General features: G+C 40.3%; 1 protein-coding gene across 1 annotated transcript in view; it reads left to right on the top strand.

Annotated features, from left to right (window-relative positions):
* MED14 (mediator complex subunit 14) overlaps nucleotides 1-15,607 on the top strand; it is an 87,187-nt gene that overhangs the window by 59,254 nt on the left and 12,326 nt on the right. The window contains exons 22-26 of the mRNA XM_011980198.1: nucleotides 2,665-2,805; nucleotides 6,037-6,148; nucleotides 10,837-10,968; nucleotides 13,113-13,295; nucleotides 14,456-14,691. Coding sequence (XP_011835588.1) covers nucleotides 2,665-2,805; nucleotides 6,037-6,148; nucleotides 10,837-10,968; nucleotides 13,113-13,295; nucleotides 14,456-14,691 — 804 coding nt within the window. The remainder of the gene's footprint in view (nucleotides 1-2,664; nucleotides 2,806-6,036; nucleotides 6,149-10,836; nucleotides 10,969-13,112; nucleotides 13,296-14,455; nucleotides 14,692-15,607) is intronic.

Below are 15,607 nucleotides of genomic sequence, written 5' to 3'. Positions count from 1 at the left end.
GGGAGAAGGTACATGGTGGGTGGAGAGTTAATTTGAAATCATGTATGCCTGAAAGCATCTTTAGTTTACCCTCATCTAACTGAAGTGGCTAGGTAAAGAACTCTAGGTTGCAATCATTTTCTGTAAAAATTTTGAAGATACTACTTCATTGTCTCCTAGCTTGCATTGTGACTATTGAGATGTGTAATGAGTTCACACTGTTGAACATTATGTGACTTGACTGGGCTCTTTCAGTCTGAAAACTTACATCCTTTTGCTTTGGGAAATTTCCTTGCACTATTTCTTTGTTCATCTCCGTTGTTTTCTCTGTTAGCTCGTTTGGGTACTCCCAGTGTTCTGATGCTAGGCATTGTGGACTTGTCCTCTAGTTTTCTTATTTCTTCTGTTGTTTTTTTTTTTTTTTTGGTCTCTTGTTTCGGGGAGATACCTCACTTTTTTCCTCTTATCCCCCTATTTTTTATTTCTATCAATATTTTATTTTGGCCATTCTTTAAAAATTTTTTTCAAAAGGTCTTTTTTTGTTTCAAAACCTTTGTTTATTTTAAACATTCTATTATATGACAACATTACTTTTTCTTCTTTTTATCCTACATAATCTCTATTTTATTTACCTTGCTTTTGTGTATGTGGGGGTGTGGTATTGATTTCTTTTATATTAGTGTCTTTCCTCAGATGTTAAGCGATTCTTAACTCCCTGCTCTTATTTAAAGGTAAGACTTATTGACTGTGGTCTTCATTGCAGGATGATCTCCTTGTGCCATTTCTTTGGGAAACTCCTGATATCAGTAGCTTTAGGTCTTTTTGTTGGACTGGTGTGAGTACCAAGACAGAAGTATCCAAATCTTCTGCATAGATGGTATGCATCTGGCTCTCAATATTGGGAAAGTCAAATGAGAAAACGAGTATTCTCAAATTTATGTAGACTTTGATCCCCATTTTTTATATGGTAGTCCTTCTCTCAATTGATCTTGGCGTCCCTCAAGTCAGAGATCCTCCTCCAGGGTGGAAGAGATCAACCCAGCTCAGTGAGAATAGCAGAGGATCTGGGAGGGTCTAAGTGTCTCTTAGACTTTCACTTAGTCCTTCTGTTATTAGTCCCACTTTTATCCCCACTTCCAAAGGTACCCATATTAGTCCGTTTTCACACTGCCGTAAAGATACTACCCAAGACTGGGTAATTTATAAAGGAAAGAAGTTTAATTGACTCACAGTTCCACAAGCTTAACAGAAAGAATGGCTAGGAGGCCTCAGGAAATGTACAATTGTAGTGGAAGGTAAAGGGGAAGCGCAAGAGCAGGGGAAACTTCTACTTATAAAACCATTAGATCTCATGAGAACTCACTATCACAACAGCCTGGGGGGAACTGTCCCCATAATCCAATCAATCAGTCCCTCTCTCAACACATGGGGATTATAATTCGATTACAATTCAAGATGAGATTTGGGTGGGGACACAGAGCCAAACCATATCAGTGCCTGATACTGCCAGTTCCAAAGTGTCTCGGGGATCTGGATGGAAATAGTTTGCTTCTTGGCTTTCCCCACAGCTTACTTAGGATACAGCTTTCTCACATTGGATGGTTCTAGTTGCTACTAAACCATCTGCTTTGCAGCCTCCAGGATGTATTGCTGTTTTTTCTGTTCTCCCATTCTTTTTGTCTTTGTTACTTACTGCTTCAAAATTTTTTTTCCAGTAGTTTTAGTGGGGAAAGAATGCAGTGTGTGTTGTGAGCCCATCATCTTTAATTAAAAGTAGACTGTCGACTTTTTTTTTTGAGACAGGGTCTCACTCTGTTGCCCAGGCTGGAGCACAGTGGTGGGATCATGGCTCACTGCAGCCTCAACTTCCCAGGCTCAAGCAGTCCTCCCATCTCAGCCTCCCTAGTAGCTGGATCCACAGGTGTGCACTGTCATGCCTGGCTGATTTTTGTATTTTTTGTAGAGATGAGGTTTTGCCATTGTTGCCCAGGTTGGTCTCGCAAGGGATCCTCCCACCTCAGCCTCCCAAAGTGCTAGGATTATAAGCATGAGCCACTGTGCTCAGTCCACTTTGGACTTTTAATAGCTCTCTAGTGATTCTGATAAGCTTATGATAGAATACTGGGGATGTAAGGAGTGTTAAAGAGAATCTGTGCTTGAAACATAAACTCTGATAGCCTTGCTCAGTTTTGACAATATATAAAAACAAGGCTGTCCCACTCTTAATGGTTCAAGATTAAATCATGTAATATAAAAAAGGAAAAAATTGGATCGTTTCTTACTCAGTTTTCCTTTCATATTTTCTCGTGAGAGCGCTCACTAGCTGGGGAATTTTCCAAGTTATGGCCAATATGCTTTTCATTTTTTACCCCCATTTCTGGATTAGAAGTTAATAAGAAAATATTATGATCTGATGGTAAGAGGTGCCAGGATGTACTTCTTTCTTCAACTTTTTGCTCACACAATATTTCTTAGTTGATATGACCTTTTTTTAGATGCTGTTTTTGTTAACTGTTTTCCTTAGTTTCCAGCTTCAAAATTAACAATATTTCTTCTAGGTTGTCCTAGTAATGATCTTCAAGGATCAACATACTATGTTTCTGTTTAAATATTCTAAATAATTTAAAATGTTTTGCTAATAATGTTAGGTAAAATAATCTAATTTTTACCTGTTTATATCCGTAGACATTCCTGAATATGTTTGTTGACAGCAATCAGGATGCTCGAAGAAGGTCTGTAAATGAGGACGATAATCCCCCTTCTCCTATAGGAGGAGATATGATGGATTCTTTAATATCGCAGCTCCAGCCACCACCCCAGCAACAGGTAATATCTAGCCAAAATTCCAAGTGGTATCACATTTCTGTAACTTCACAGGTTCTATAGGCATCAAAGACAAGGAGGTCCTTGGTGGGCCCGAGATGCCCAGGAAATACTTATGAAATAATGAGTTACAGAAGGAGGTGAGGAGGAGACTTCCAGTGACAAGAAATGAATAGTGTTGGAAACAGCATTAATCTCAGATCATTCACGCACTTAAAATGATGTTATATGATTCCAGGGATGGAAATATCATCCGCAGGATGTGAGATCTTTGAGAGAGTTTCCTCACCTTGTCTTGAAGGACAGATGCTATTAAAGTAGAGCACAGTGGACTAAATGTCTAGCGATGTTCAGTAGGGACTGCTACAGAGAACAGGTGGACAAATTTTCAGGGTTCTGTCCTCAGACCATTTGGATAAGCCACATCATAAAACCATAAGAGCTTTCAGTTCTGTCCTGTCACCTTCACATGTCTGAGAGTTGAACAGGCCCCTAGGCCAGCCATTGTTTTCTCACAGACCCTCCTGAAATAGAAGGTGAACAGTGATTATTTAGCCCTTCAACAGTCCTGTGTGACTCCCTAGTCTGAAAAATCCTCATTGAGGCTGTAGACTCTGGGCTGGAGTCTTCAGGGGCTCCATTTTTAGTTGTATATGAGCACACAGCCTCTAGGCAAGGCTCTTTGGCACATCCTTTAGTTTTGGTTTACAAAATAGCTCACTGCTTCTCACCCAGAAGCTTTCATGAATAGCATTGCTTGAAACCAGCATTGTGCAGAGAATCCTCTTAGCTTATTTTATTGCTTAGCTTCTGGTCTGGCTACTTAGTGACTACAACTTTCCAGTGCTTAAATCTTTGAAAAAATACTAGATTCTTACTAGAAGGAGGGTTTTTTGGAAGCTCTATTGTTCCTGACAGCTATTTAGGGTTACTTGCCTTCTCGCTGTTTCCCTTCTTGGCCGTCATGTAGAACAGGGAAGCTCAGTAAAGGCCTATGCGAATGTCTCTGTGTAGCCAAGGTGCTGCACTCTTGTGACAGACATTGACTCAGATGAGATACTAGCCCTCTGAGGATGCTGGGCCACCATGGGAGAGAAGTACCTTGGCCCAGCGGATATCAGAGCAGCTTTTTCCTTGTGGAAGCCACTTTCTTGCATTTTTTATTTTTCCTGTACCTGATATGGAGCAGGGAATGAGCCACATCCTTTGGGGGAAAGAAGTAACTGAGATGGGCTGTCTCATGACCATGGCCGTAGCAGGGCCAATGTTATAGGGGGAATGGAGGGAGAATGTGGTCCATTATTCTCTCTGTCTCCCAAGATAAGTTGTTCATTGGCCCCTCTATAATGATTTTTTTTTTTTTTTTTTTTTGAGATGAAGTTTTGTTCTTGTTGCCCAGGCTGGAGTGCAGTGGTGTGATCTCAGCTCACCGCAACCTCCGCCTCCCAGGTTCAAGTGATTCTCCTGCCTCAGCCTCCCGAGTAGCTGGCACTACAGGCACGCACCACCATACCCGGCTGATATTGTATTTTTAGTAGAGAGGGGGTTTCTCCATGTTGGTCAGTCTGGTCTCAAACTCTCGACCTCAGGTGATCTGCCTGCCTTGGCCTCCCAAAGTGCTGTTGTTACTGAAAAAAAATCATAATTTGACACAGTGAGAGCCTGCAGCGCTAGTTTATTAGATACTCTGATTTGGCTAAGAGCTCTATACACCCAGTAGCATTTCATACTGAACATGAGATTTCTAACTAGGAAAATAGTTGCAAGCTAAGGCAGAAGGATTAGATGTGGGTAGATTGGCCAAAGGTTAGGATATTCTAGAAAAGTTAGAATGATTTGTCACTTTGGGAAAACTTGAGGAATTTTCTGCTTTTTCTTGCTCTGTATTCAACCTGTAGGTAGAGCCTTTTTGTTTGTTTTGTTTTTAAGTTAAAAAGTTTGACACTTAATACCAAGTCAGAATCCTTTTAAAAGAATATTCATCTGCCATGGTTAAATGTCTTTAGTCGGTGGCTTTGGCTTTATGTACTCCTAAAGATTGAGCCTTTTATTGAGCAGTTTCAGTTTTCAGTTTTTTCTGCTTATCAGATATCTGTGCAATGCTTCTATTTGTAAACTGTTCATCTCCCTGATAAGATAGTTGTGAGAAAAAAATGTTCATAAAGGGATTCATGTACATTTTACTTGATGTTAGCAGGTAGCTTTTCTTCTTTTATGTAAAATGCTGTTTTAGTGTATAAGCTAGTCCATGAAAAAGGAAAGGAAGAAAATATAAAAGTTTATGAATATCATAGTTTTAATTAACAAGTTAGTATGGCTTACATTTCCAAACATAAAGGTACATTCTACATTATTGGATAAAACAGTATGGGCAAATACATGATTTTGTAGCTTATGAGTTAGCCTGAATTCTATAATTTCTTTAAGATAGCTTAGAAAGAATCAATAAAAAAAAAAAGTAGACAATCTGGTTTTAAAAATAGGTAAAAGATTCAAGTCATTTCACATAATAGGATGTCCAAGTGGCCAATAAGCACAGAAAAGGTATTCAAACATTATTTGCCATCACAGAAATACAAATTAAAGCTACAATGAGGTAACACTCCACACCCACAAAAATGACTTTAAGAAAAGAATTGATAATTATTTCCAACATTTGATGTTAGGAACAACTGAAACTCTTGTGTGGCACTAGAAAATATGTAAAATGTTACAACTACTTTGTGAAAGTGATAAAGATGAGTAAAGGTCAGGCTGAGCTACCATATTTCATTGATACTAAACGCCACCAAATGTAAGATGCATCAGTTTTTATCTACTGCTCAGAAAGAAAAAGCACTGCCAGTTAAACTAACATCCCATAAATGGAAAGAGACACCCTGATGTTAGAGATATTAAAGTGTGGGGGGAAAATGTCTTAGAATCAATGAAATGGTAGATAAATAATAGAGATAAATCAGTTATATGCTAGATATAAAATGAGCAAAAAACATCTTGAGGGATAGAAAGCATTGCAAGATCGGGAAAGAGGATGTTGCTATTTTAAAACATTTCGAAAGTCAGGGTTGTGTTGTTGATGTGTATTTATTTTGCACGCTTTTATACCTCATGTTTCCTATTTGGTAACCAACAAAGTGTGTAAATGTTAACACTGTTGCTATAATTAGTGAAAGCCACACTCTTATGCTCCATGCAGTTGGCCATTTTACCAACATTTAATTTTCTTCTTTTCAGCCATTTCCAAAGCAGCCAGGAACATCAGGTGCTTATCCTCTTACTTCACCCCCTACATCTTATCATAGCACAGTCAATCAGTCTCCCTCTATGATGCACACACAGTCTCCAGGTAAGATATCACTTACTTTCTTGTCATGTTCAACTTTCAAATCCAAAATACACACACACACACACCCCCCCCCCCACATTGAGAAGCACTGTGCATCTAGCCTCAGGCTTCAGAGAGAATTCCCTTTCTAGTCTATGGCTAGATAGTTGTCACTCATTTATTATGGAAGGTTTGTGAAGTCTGTGTCCAGGCTCAGGAGCACTTTAAAAGGTTTAAATTAATGTCACCCAGAGCCAGACTCACAGCACAACTCCAGGGGGTGCTAATCACAACATGATCTATATTACAGATCGACAGACTCTAAGGCCTATAGAGCCAAATCCTGCCTGTCATCTGTTTTTGTAAATAAAGTTTCATTGGAATGAAGCCACACTTGTTTATGTAATGTCTATGGCTGCTTTCCCACTATGACAGCCCTTTACAGAAAAAGTTTGCTAAGCCATGGAATAGGTGGAAGGGTGGCCTGCCCCCAGGCTCCGAGTCAGGCAGTGCACAGTCTGTTTGTCCAGACATAATGGCTTTGTTGGCAGCCCTATGAAGTGTGCCATAAAAGTGCTTGAGAATGCCAAATTTTTGCTTTTAACTGAATGATTCAGTGGTATCTCTTGAGCACTTGCTCTGTGCCAAATGCTGCCTGGTGCTGGGGATTTAACAGTGAACCAGATATCAGCCCTGCTCTTGAGCTTATCATCTAGCAAGGAAGCTAGGTCATCAGATTTATTGGGGAGAATGACCCCTTGCCTACTAGGTCCTGGTAATATGTCCAGAGCATAATGATGGTTTTTTCAAAGAAAGTTTTAGCATAAAAGATGTGATATGTAATATAGGATGTAAAATATAAGAAATTAAATGATTTTTAAAAGCATGCATAATAAAACCTTTTATCTACTGTAAATATATCAGTCCACTCAACTAAAGAATACATTAAGTAGTTTAGTACCAATTGAAGGCATTCGGGCTTATCAGAAAACAGGACAAACAAAACTACATTAAATCCTGATGTTTAAGTAACAAACCCAACAAATACATCTGCTTTTAAGTTTTCACTTTGAAAAGCAGAATTTGCGGTGCATACTTTTCTCCTTTATCAAATACAAAAATTCTTATAGATATGTATATGTGTGTCTGTATATGAGAAATTTGTATTGACCGGAAAATCCGTTAATCTGCAGGTGGGAGATGTAATGACATAACTTATTCAATAGCTAATTCCATTTGTAAAATGAGAATAATATAAAACCTTTTCCATAGGGATGTTGTAAGAATTGAATGCAATAGTTCACATAAAGTGTTTAGCCTGGGGTGTGGTACATGACAAATGCCTCTTTGACCAGTCCATTGTAATCTGTCTTGTTGCCCAGATTGGGCTGCTCGACATCCCGCACTGCCTAGGCACTCGCACCCTGGCAGATCCCACCCCCACCATGTCTCACACGTAGCCACTCATATTGCTCTTCACATTACTTCAGTGGTGTCGTTTTAAAAAAATAGATCCTCATTTTTTAAATCTTTAAATTCACTTTTATTTGGGGGGTGGGGTGTGCTTCCTCTGCTTAGATTCCTAGATAAACAGTCTTCATCTGTAATGCCAAGTATGATGAGTGTTACAAAAAGGGTCACTTGGGCTTCTGAAAGAGCGTTCGATAAGGAGGGGTTCAATTGTTTGTTTCTTGGGGATGCCTTGTTTGCCTCCCTCCTTTCAACACTATTTAAGCCGAGACGTGAAGGGTGGGTCAGAGTTACCCAGGTGCAGGGACATGGACAAGGAGGATATCTCAGGCAGATTGTGCAGGGTGTGTGGAGTCTGAACTCCCAGAAGATGGTAGACTCTTCCAAATGGCTGGTGTGTGGAGAGACAGCGCTCTGTTCAAAATTTTGGCCTTTATCGTATGGGTAAATAGGAAGCCATTGTTGGATTTTAGTCTGGGTTAAATTTATACAACTGAAAGTGACAAGAGTGGTGGATGGGCAGATGTCACAGAGAAAGGAGCAGGGCGTTCTCTTGAACCTGTTGATTTTGCAAGTCCCCAGAGATTCCTAAGTCAAGATGTCCAGTAGGCAGTTGGCTGTATGAGCCTATGGTTCATCAGAGATGGTTGAGCCACAGATGAAGACTTGGAAGTTGTTGTTGTCATGTCTAGGGTCATTGAAGCCCAAGTGGGTAGTTGAGTCCACCCCTAGGAATACCAGTGGTCAGTAGGGAAGTAGCAGCTAGGGAGGAAGTAGGCAAAACAGGAGAAACAGGATTGTAGAACCCCAGGGGAGTGTGTTTCTAGGATAGGAGTTGACATTGTTTTTATACAGTAGGAAGGGAAAAATATTTTGAAATACTTATAGTAGTAGACAAGCATATATAGTGCTTACTGTGTGCCAAGCCCTAGTCTAAGCACTTTACCCATTTAATCCTCACAGCAAACCTGTGGTGTAGGTCCTATTATTATTGCCGTTTTATGGAGGAAAACTGAGACATGGAGAAGTTAGGTCGCTTGTCCAGATCATACAGCTAAATAAGTAAACATAAACACTTAAAAGTTGGTCAAGTTGATCAACATACTGACTGAAAGTAAGGCAGTGCTTTAGGTATTACAGAACACAAAAATATGAAATTATCTCACATAGTACAGTTCCCCTCGCCTTATCGCTCTCCGAGGTTTTAGTTGCCTGAGATCAACTGAGGACCAAAAATGGGCAAGTATAGTACAATAAGATATTTAGAGACAGAGAGGTACCATATTCACATAACTTTTATGATAATATACTGCTAAGAGTGTTCTATTTTACTGTTGTTAATTTTTTACTGTACTTAATTTGTTAATTAAACTTTATCATATATGTGTGTAGGATAAAAACAGGTTTCAATACTATCTGAGGTTTCAGGCATCCACTGGGGGTCTTGGAACATATCCCCTGTGGATAAGGCGGGGACTGCTATAGTAGAGAATTTGAAACATGCTGATATTAAAGGTAATTATGATAATGTAGCAAGTGTTTAAATGTTGCATTTATTCATAGTTTTGGTAGCCATAGTTCACCCTTTCATAATCCTAAATTAAAACTAGTCCTGTGGCTTTAAATAAGTTAACGTTTGCCTGTTTTTTATATCTCCAATCTCAGTCTCTCCGTAAGTCTAGTATTGTATTTTCTTTTTTCTTTCTTTTTTTTTTTGGAGACAGAGTCTTGCTCTGTCATCCAGGCTAGAGTACAATGGAGCAATCTCATCTTGCTGCAACCTCCGCCTTCTGGGTTCGAGTAATTCTCCCGCCTCACCCTCCTGAGTAGCTGGGACTACAGGCACGCGCCACTGTGCCTGGCTAATGATTGTATTTTTAGTAGAGACGGGGTTTCGCCATGTTGACCAGGATGGTCTCAAACTCCTGACCTCAGGTGATCTGCCCGCTTTGCCCTCCCAAAGTGCTGGGATTACAGGCGTGAGCCACCACACCCGGCCTTGTATTGTATTTTCTAACTGTCTGTTCGGCATAATTTCCATGTAATGTCTGGTAGATACCTGAAACTCAGCATGGCTGAAACTAAACTCCAGATCTCTTCACTGCCCCAGTGCTCCTCTTCCCACAGACACCCCAGCTCAGTAAATGGCAGGCCCTTCCTTCCTGCTACTTGAGCTGAAGCTCTTCGAGTCATGCTGGACGTCTCTTTCATACCCATGTTCAGTCATTTACCAAATACTGTCAGCTTGATTTTCAGAATTTACCCAGAATCCAACCACTTTTCACTACCATAGTCTGTCACCTTTACCCAAGCCACTAGTCCTCTCTCACCTGAATTATTGCAGTCATTTCTAACTGGTTTTCCTGTCCCTACCCCTACCCTTGCTCTATAGTCTGTCCCACAGCAGCTAGAGTGATCCTTCTGGGACAGAAGTTCGTCCATGATTTCCGCTCCAAACTCTGCATTGGATTCCCACTCATTCAGGGTAAACCCTAAGTCCTTAGAGTGGCCCACAAGTCCCCATGTGATCTGGGACCCACCCCTCTTCCTCCAGCCTCTCTGGTGTCCTCTCTTCCCACTGCCCACCTCGTTCACTCTGTTCTTGCCACACTGGCTTCCTCCCTGTTATTTATAACTGCTTCCACCTTTGGGGCATTTGCACTAGCTCTCTGTTTGGCTGGAATATCTCATCCCCTGGGTATCCTCATGCCTAATCCTTTCTTCACGTGTCAGCTCACATGCCCCTTTCCTTAGAGAGGTCTTTTCTGATTGCTATATATAAGGAACAATACCCACCTCCTTCACTACACGATATTGTCCCCTTACCCTGTTGTATTTTTTTCCATAGCACTTACCTGACAGATACTTGTCTTTCTCATTCTATTAGAATATAAGCTTTGTTAGGGCAGGAATTTTTATCTCTTTCGTTAACTGCTGCATCCCCAGTGCCTAAAACAGTGCTTGGCATGAAGTTGGCATTCAGGCCTTCTTGTTGAATGAATAACTGAATAAAAAGTACACCAGATTTTTAATCAGTCAATATAAGAGCTAGAATTTGGGCCCATGGAATTGAACACTCTCTTTCGATAATGAAATCTTGCCAGTTTTTCTCTGTGTTATATATATGGGAGCTATACTACTCGTTTCTTTAGTTTGTAGAGAGATTTTTAACTTGGGGTCCTTGGACAGGACATAAAATGTGTCCTGCAAGATTATCTATAATTATTTTCCTTTATTAGGAAATCTGCACGCTGCCAGCTCCCCAAGTGGGGCTTTGAGAGCCCCATCACCAGCGTCATTTGTTCCAACTCCTCCCCCATCCTCGCATGGAATCTCAATAGGACCAGGGGCCAGTTTTGCTAGTCCACATGGTGAGTCCATACATGGAAATCGATACAGCGTAAGAGCTTGATGTGAAAATAATTTTTGTTGAGTCAATTTTTTCATTGCAAAATTAATACTTGTTTATTGAGGAAGTAGCAAAAATATTGCTCAAGCAAAAAGAATCAAATTTATCTAATTCCACCACACAGAGGTAATGACCAGTGAGTTTGTCTCTGCCTTGGACTCTCCCTTGCTGTTGCTCTGCCTTGCCCTTCCTGTCACATGCCCTGCTTGCCTGCCCTCTCACGTTTCTGTTATTCTCGCTTGCTCTCTACCCAGCTGCTTGTCTCCCCCTTCAAATACCTGCCCTTGCCCCCTTACAGTGGGTACCCTAACATAGGAATTGTTTTGAGACTTGAATTTTTTAACTTTTTAACTAAAAAATTTTATTTTGAATTGATTCAACTAGATAAAAATTAGAACCAGAACTAGAAGTCAGTGAAATGTTTCCTTTTTATTCCACCAACCACCAGTTCCTCTTCCCAGAAACATGTAGATATTCTTGCAGAGCTGTTTCATGCATACACAAGCACATACATGCAAGTGTTCTTTCCCCTCTCCTTTACACACACGACAGCATACTTTACAGTGTTCAGTGCCTTTTTTCACTTAATATATCATGAGTATGATACCATAGAACATAAACAGGTTCCTCAGTTTTTAAGTTGTATAGTACCTGGGATTTTAGTTTTTACTATTAATATTTGTGGGAACATTTCTGTCACATCATCATACCATATGGCGTAATAATATCCCCTTGTCAGGGTGTACCATGACTTAACTGCTCTCCTATTGTTATATGTTTAGAATGTTGCCATTTTTTTCACAATTAAAAGTGGTGCCATCTGTGCTCATATCCATGATTGTTTCCTTAAGTTCCAAAAATGGAATTGTTGTATCAAGGGTTTTGAGAAATTCTAAAACTTTCGAAACATATTGCTAACTGCTCATCTGAAAGGCTGTACCAGTTTCCCATACCATCATACAAGAATGTCTGTTATCCTGCATCATTGCCAGCAGGGAGTATTACATATTTTAAAGACCTTGGCCATTTTGATAGGTGAAAAATGGTATCTTATTGTTTAATGTGTTTCTTTTTTTCCTTTTTTTTTTTTTTTTGAGACAGGGTCTCTCTCTGTTACCCAGGCTGGACTGCAGTGGTGCAATCTCAGCACACTGCAACCTCGGCTTCTCAAGTTCAAGTGATCCTCCTGCCTCAATCCCCTCCCCAGGAAAGTAGCTTGGACTACAGATGTGCACCACCACGCCTGGCTAGTTTTTGTGGGGTTTTTTTTTTGTAGAGATGGGGTTTTGCTGTGTTGCCCAGGCTGGTCTCGAACTCCTGGACTCAAGCAATCCACCCACCTCAGCCTTCCGAAGTGCTGGGATTACAAGTGTGAGCCACCATGCCTGGCCGGTCTTTGGTGTTTCTTATTTTATACCTCCCAGTTATATATGCTTTACCTATGTTCTTGTGTTTTTTCTTACCCATTTGTAAGACTTAAGTAAAGACCATTTAGTCTCTGACATATACATGGTAAAAGTATTTTTTCAGTTTGTCATTTGGTTATAGAGGGATATAAAAAATATGTTGAAGGTATCTGGAGGATGAAATTTATTTATTTATTTTTTATTTTTGAATATTTTCTTGGATACCAATGGAGGATGAAATTTAAATATCAGATTGTTCAGGAAGTCACTGCTTTCAAAACTTGAGTTCATTTCTTAGTCAACGTAGCCTAAATAAAGAATATGGAAAATTTCCTTCTCCTCATTTGTCGAAGTTGGTTTAAAAATATATTTCTGCCTTTAAAGGAACTCTGAGATTGTTTGCTTAATATTTTCATGCATATAGTAGCATACATTGTTACATATTACACACATTGAAGCTTATGTGAAGGTAAATTTTATCCTCTATCTTTATATTTTTCTAATTTTTGTATCATGTTAAAAAGTACCTTACACAAAATAGAGATTCAGTCATGACATGTTAACACACATCAAGCTTCAGTGAAACATCTTATTGGAAGAAAAAATAAAATTATTACTATGTAAAGATTTGAATGCTGTCAAGTAATTTTCAGTTATTAAAATATAGGTTTTGAGAATCATTTGTTTACCTTTTTTATAGGGACTCTTGACCCTAGTTCCCCATACACTATGGTGTCACCAAGTGGACGAGCAGGGAACTGGCCAGGATCTCCTCAAGTGTCCGGCCCCTCACCAGCAGCACGCTTGCCTGGAATGTCACCAGCCAACCCTTCACTACATTCTCCGGTTCCAGATGCTTCTCATTCCCCTCGAGCTGGAACAAGTGAGTATCATCAACATTTTTATGTTCTTTTTTAGTATAACTCAAAGTGACGTATTTTGTTGCATCCTCACGTTTGAAAGTCATGATCTACTTTTTGAGAGAGGATACTTAAAGGATATTACATAGGATCCTGATGAAGAGATGCATAAGGGGAGTGGAGTTTCCATGTCCTCTGTGAGCCTCCACATGTTTGGCTATCTGGAAGTTCTCCAAACTGTCCTTTTGGGTTTTTATGGAAGTTTCATCACGTAGGCATTATTGATTAAATCACTGGCCACTGGTGATCAACTTTGGGGATGGGGCTGAAACTACCAACCTTCTAATCGTGCCTTGTCTTTCCTATGATCAGCCCCCTTCCTGAAGCTACCCAGGGGCTGCCAGCCATCAGCCATCTCATTAGCATACAAAAGGACACTTAACCACTTTGAAGATTCCAAAAATTTTAGGATTTGTATGCCAGGAGCTAGGACAAAGACCAAATATATATTTCACAATATCACATATATTAACACAGAAGAGAATTATATACATTTATTGGTTAGCTTTTGCTACATAACATTTAGTGGCTTAAAACAATATATGATTGTTATATATTGGTTCACAATTCTGCAGGTTGGCAGTTTAGGCTGAGCACAGCTGAGTGATTCTTTCAGGCTCTGCTGGGCAGCTCACTTATGTGTCTGTAGTCAGCTGCTGGGTTTGTTTGGGACTAGCTGATCTAAGATGGCCTCAGATGGCAAGGTTTCGCTCTGCTTTGTGTGGTTTCGCACTTGATCTGAGGCTTGTTCACATGGTGGCTCAACAGGATTTTAAGGCAGGGAGTAGAAGCTGAGGCCTACAACTAGCCCAGTGTTACTTCCACCACATTCTGTTGGTCAGAAGCAAGTCACTAGGCCAGCCAGGTTTCAGGTGGAGAAATAGAGTTCACCCCTTAAAGGAGTTGCTGCAAAGTCATATTGCAAGGGGCCTGGACACAAGAAGGAGAAAAATAGTGGCCATTTTTGCTAGCAGGTTGTTAATATACGATTGTTACACCACAAGGAGTAACTGCAACAGTACAGAATGATTTAGAACATCAAAGATTTGTGATGAAGGCAAAAGAGGAAGCAGTGAGATAGTATGTATTTGTAAATGACATAACATGTTTTCCTTCCCAAAAGGTTCTCAAACAATGCCAACAAACATGCCTCCACCTCGTAAACTACCTCAGCGCTCTTGGGCGGCATCCATACCTACCATCCTCACTCACAGTGCCTTGAACATTTTACTGCTGCCCTCTCCAACGCCAGGCCTTGTGCCTGGTCTGGCAGGTAGTTACCTTTGTTCTCCACTTGAGAGATTCCTTGGATCAGTCATCATGAGACGACATCTTCAAAGAATTATTCAACAAGAAACGGTATGGGTACCTAGTGACCTTCTAAGTGGTGATTGTTAAGGGTAAAATGCTCAGTTGTCCTGCAGGATAGGATCTGAACTAACGTGACATTCCTTCACCTTCCCTCCTTTAACAAGCTCGTTAGAATTATGCTTTTCACCCTAAACTGGCATTAAAAATGGACTCCATTATTTTCTTTTCCATTCTTACGTTAACATAGTTCTGCATTATACAATTTGCTGTGCTGTGGCTTCTATGTTATGTGGCTAACATGAACCTGGAGATAGGTCTCTGCAGCACACAGGACCAGTGCGCACAGGATCTGGCCTTGCAGAGAATAGCATACCAGTAATTATTTGCCTTCTGGAGTGCCCGTGCAGGCAGACTGATTTTTTGAATCTGAGTCTTTATGGAAATAAAATAATTGGCTGGATGTGGTGGCTTAGACCTATAATCCCAGCACCTTGGAATGCTGAGGCAGGAGGATCACTGAGCCCAAGAGTTCCAGACCACCCTAGGCAATATAGCAAGACCCTCTCTCTACAAAAAATTAAAAAAATCATCAGGCATGCACCTGTAGTCCTAGCTACTTGGGAGGTGTAGGCAGGAGGATTGCTTGAGACCAGGAGTTCCAGGTTACACTGAGCTGTGATCATGCTGCTGCACTCTATCCTGGGTGATCAAGTAAGACCCTGTCTCTAAAAAAATAAAAATAGAAAAAAAATTTAAAGAAAATTATTTATGGTTACAAGGACAAAAGCTTCTTTTAAAATACATGAACAGGACAGGCACGGTGGCTCATGCCTGTAATCCCAGCACTTTGAGAGGCTGAGGTGGGCAGATCTCTTGAGGTCAGGAGTTCAAAACCAGCCTGGGCAACATGATGAAACCCCGTCTCTTCTAAAACATACAAAAATTAGCCAGGCATGGTGGTGTG

The sequence above is a fragment of the Mandrillus leucophaeus genome, unplaced genomic scaffold, assembly GCF_000951045.1.
Source record: "Mandrillus leucophaeus isolate KB7577 unplaced genomic scaffold, Mleu.le_1.0 Scaffold209, whole genome shotgun sequence".
In the NCBI taxonomy this organism is placed as follows: Eukaryota; Metazoa; Chordata; class Mammalia; order Primates; family Cercopithecidae; genus Mandrillus; species Mandrillus leucophaeus.
This window is presented reverse-complemented; position numbering and strand designations above follow the sequence as displayed.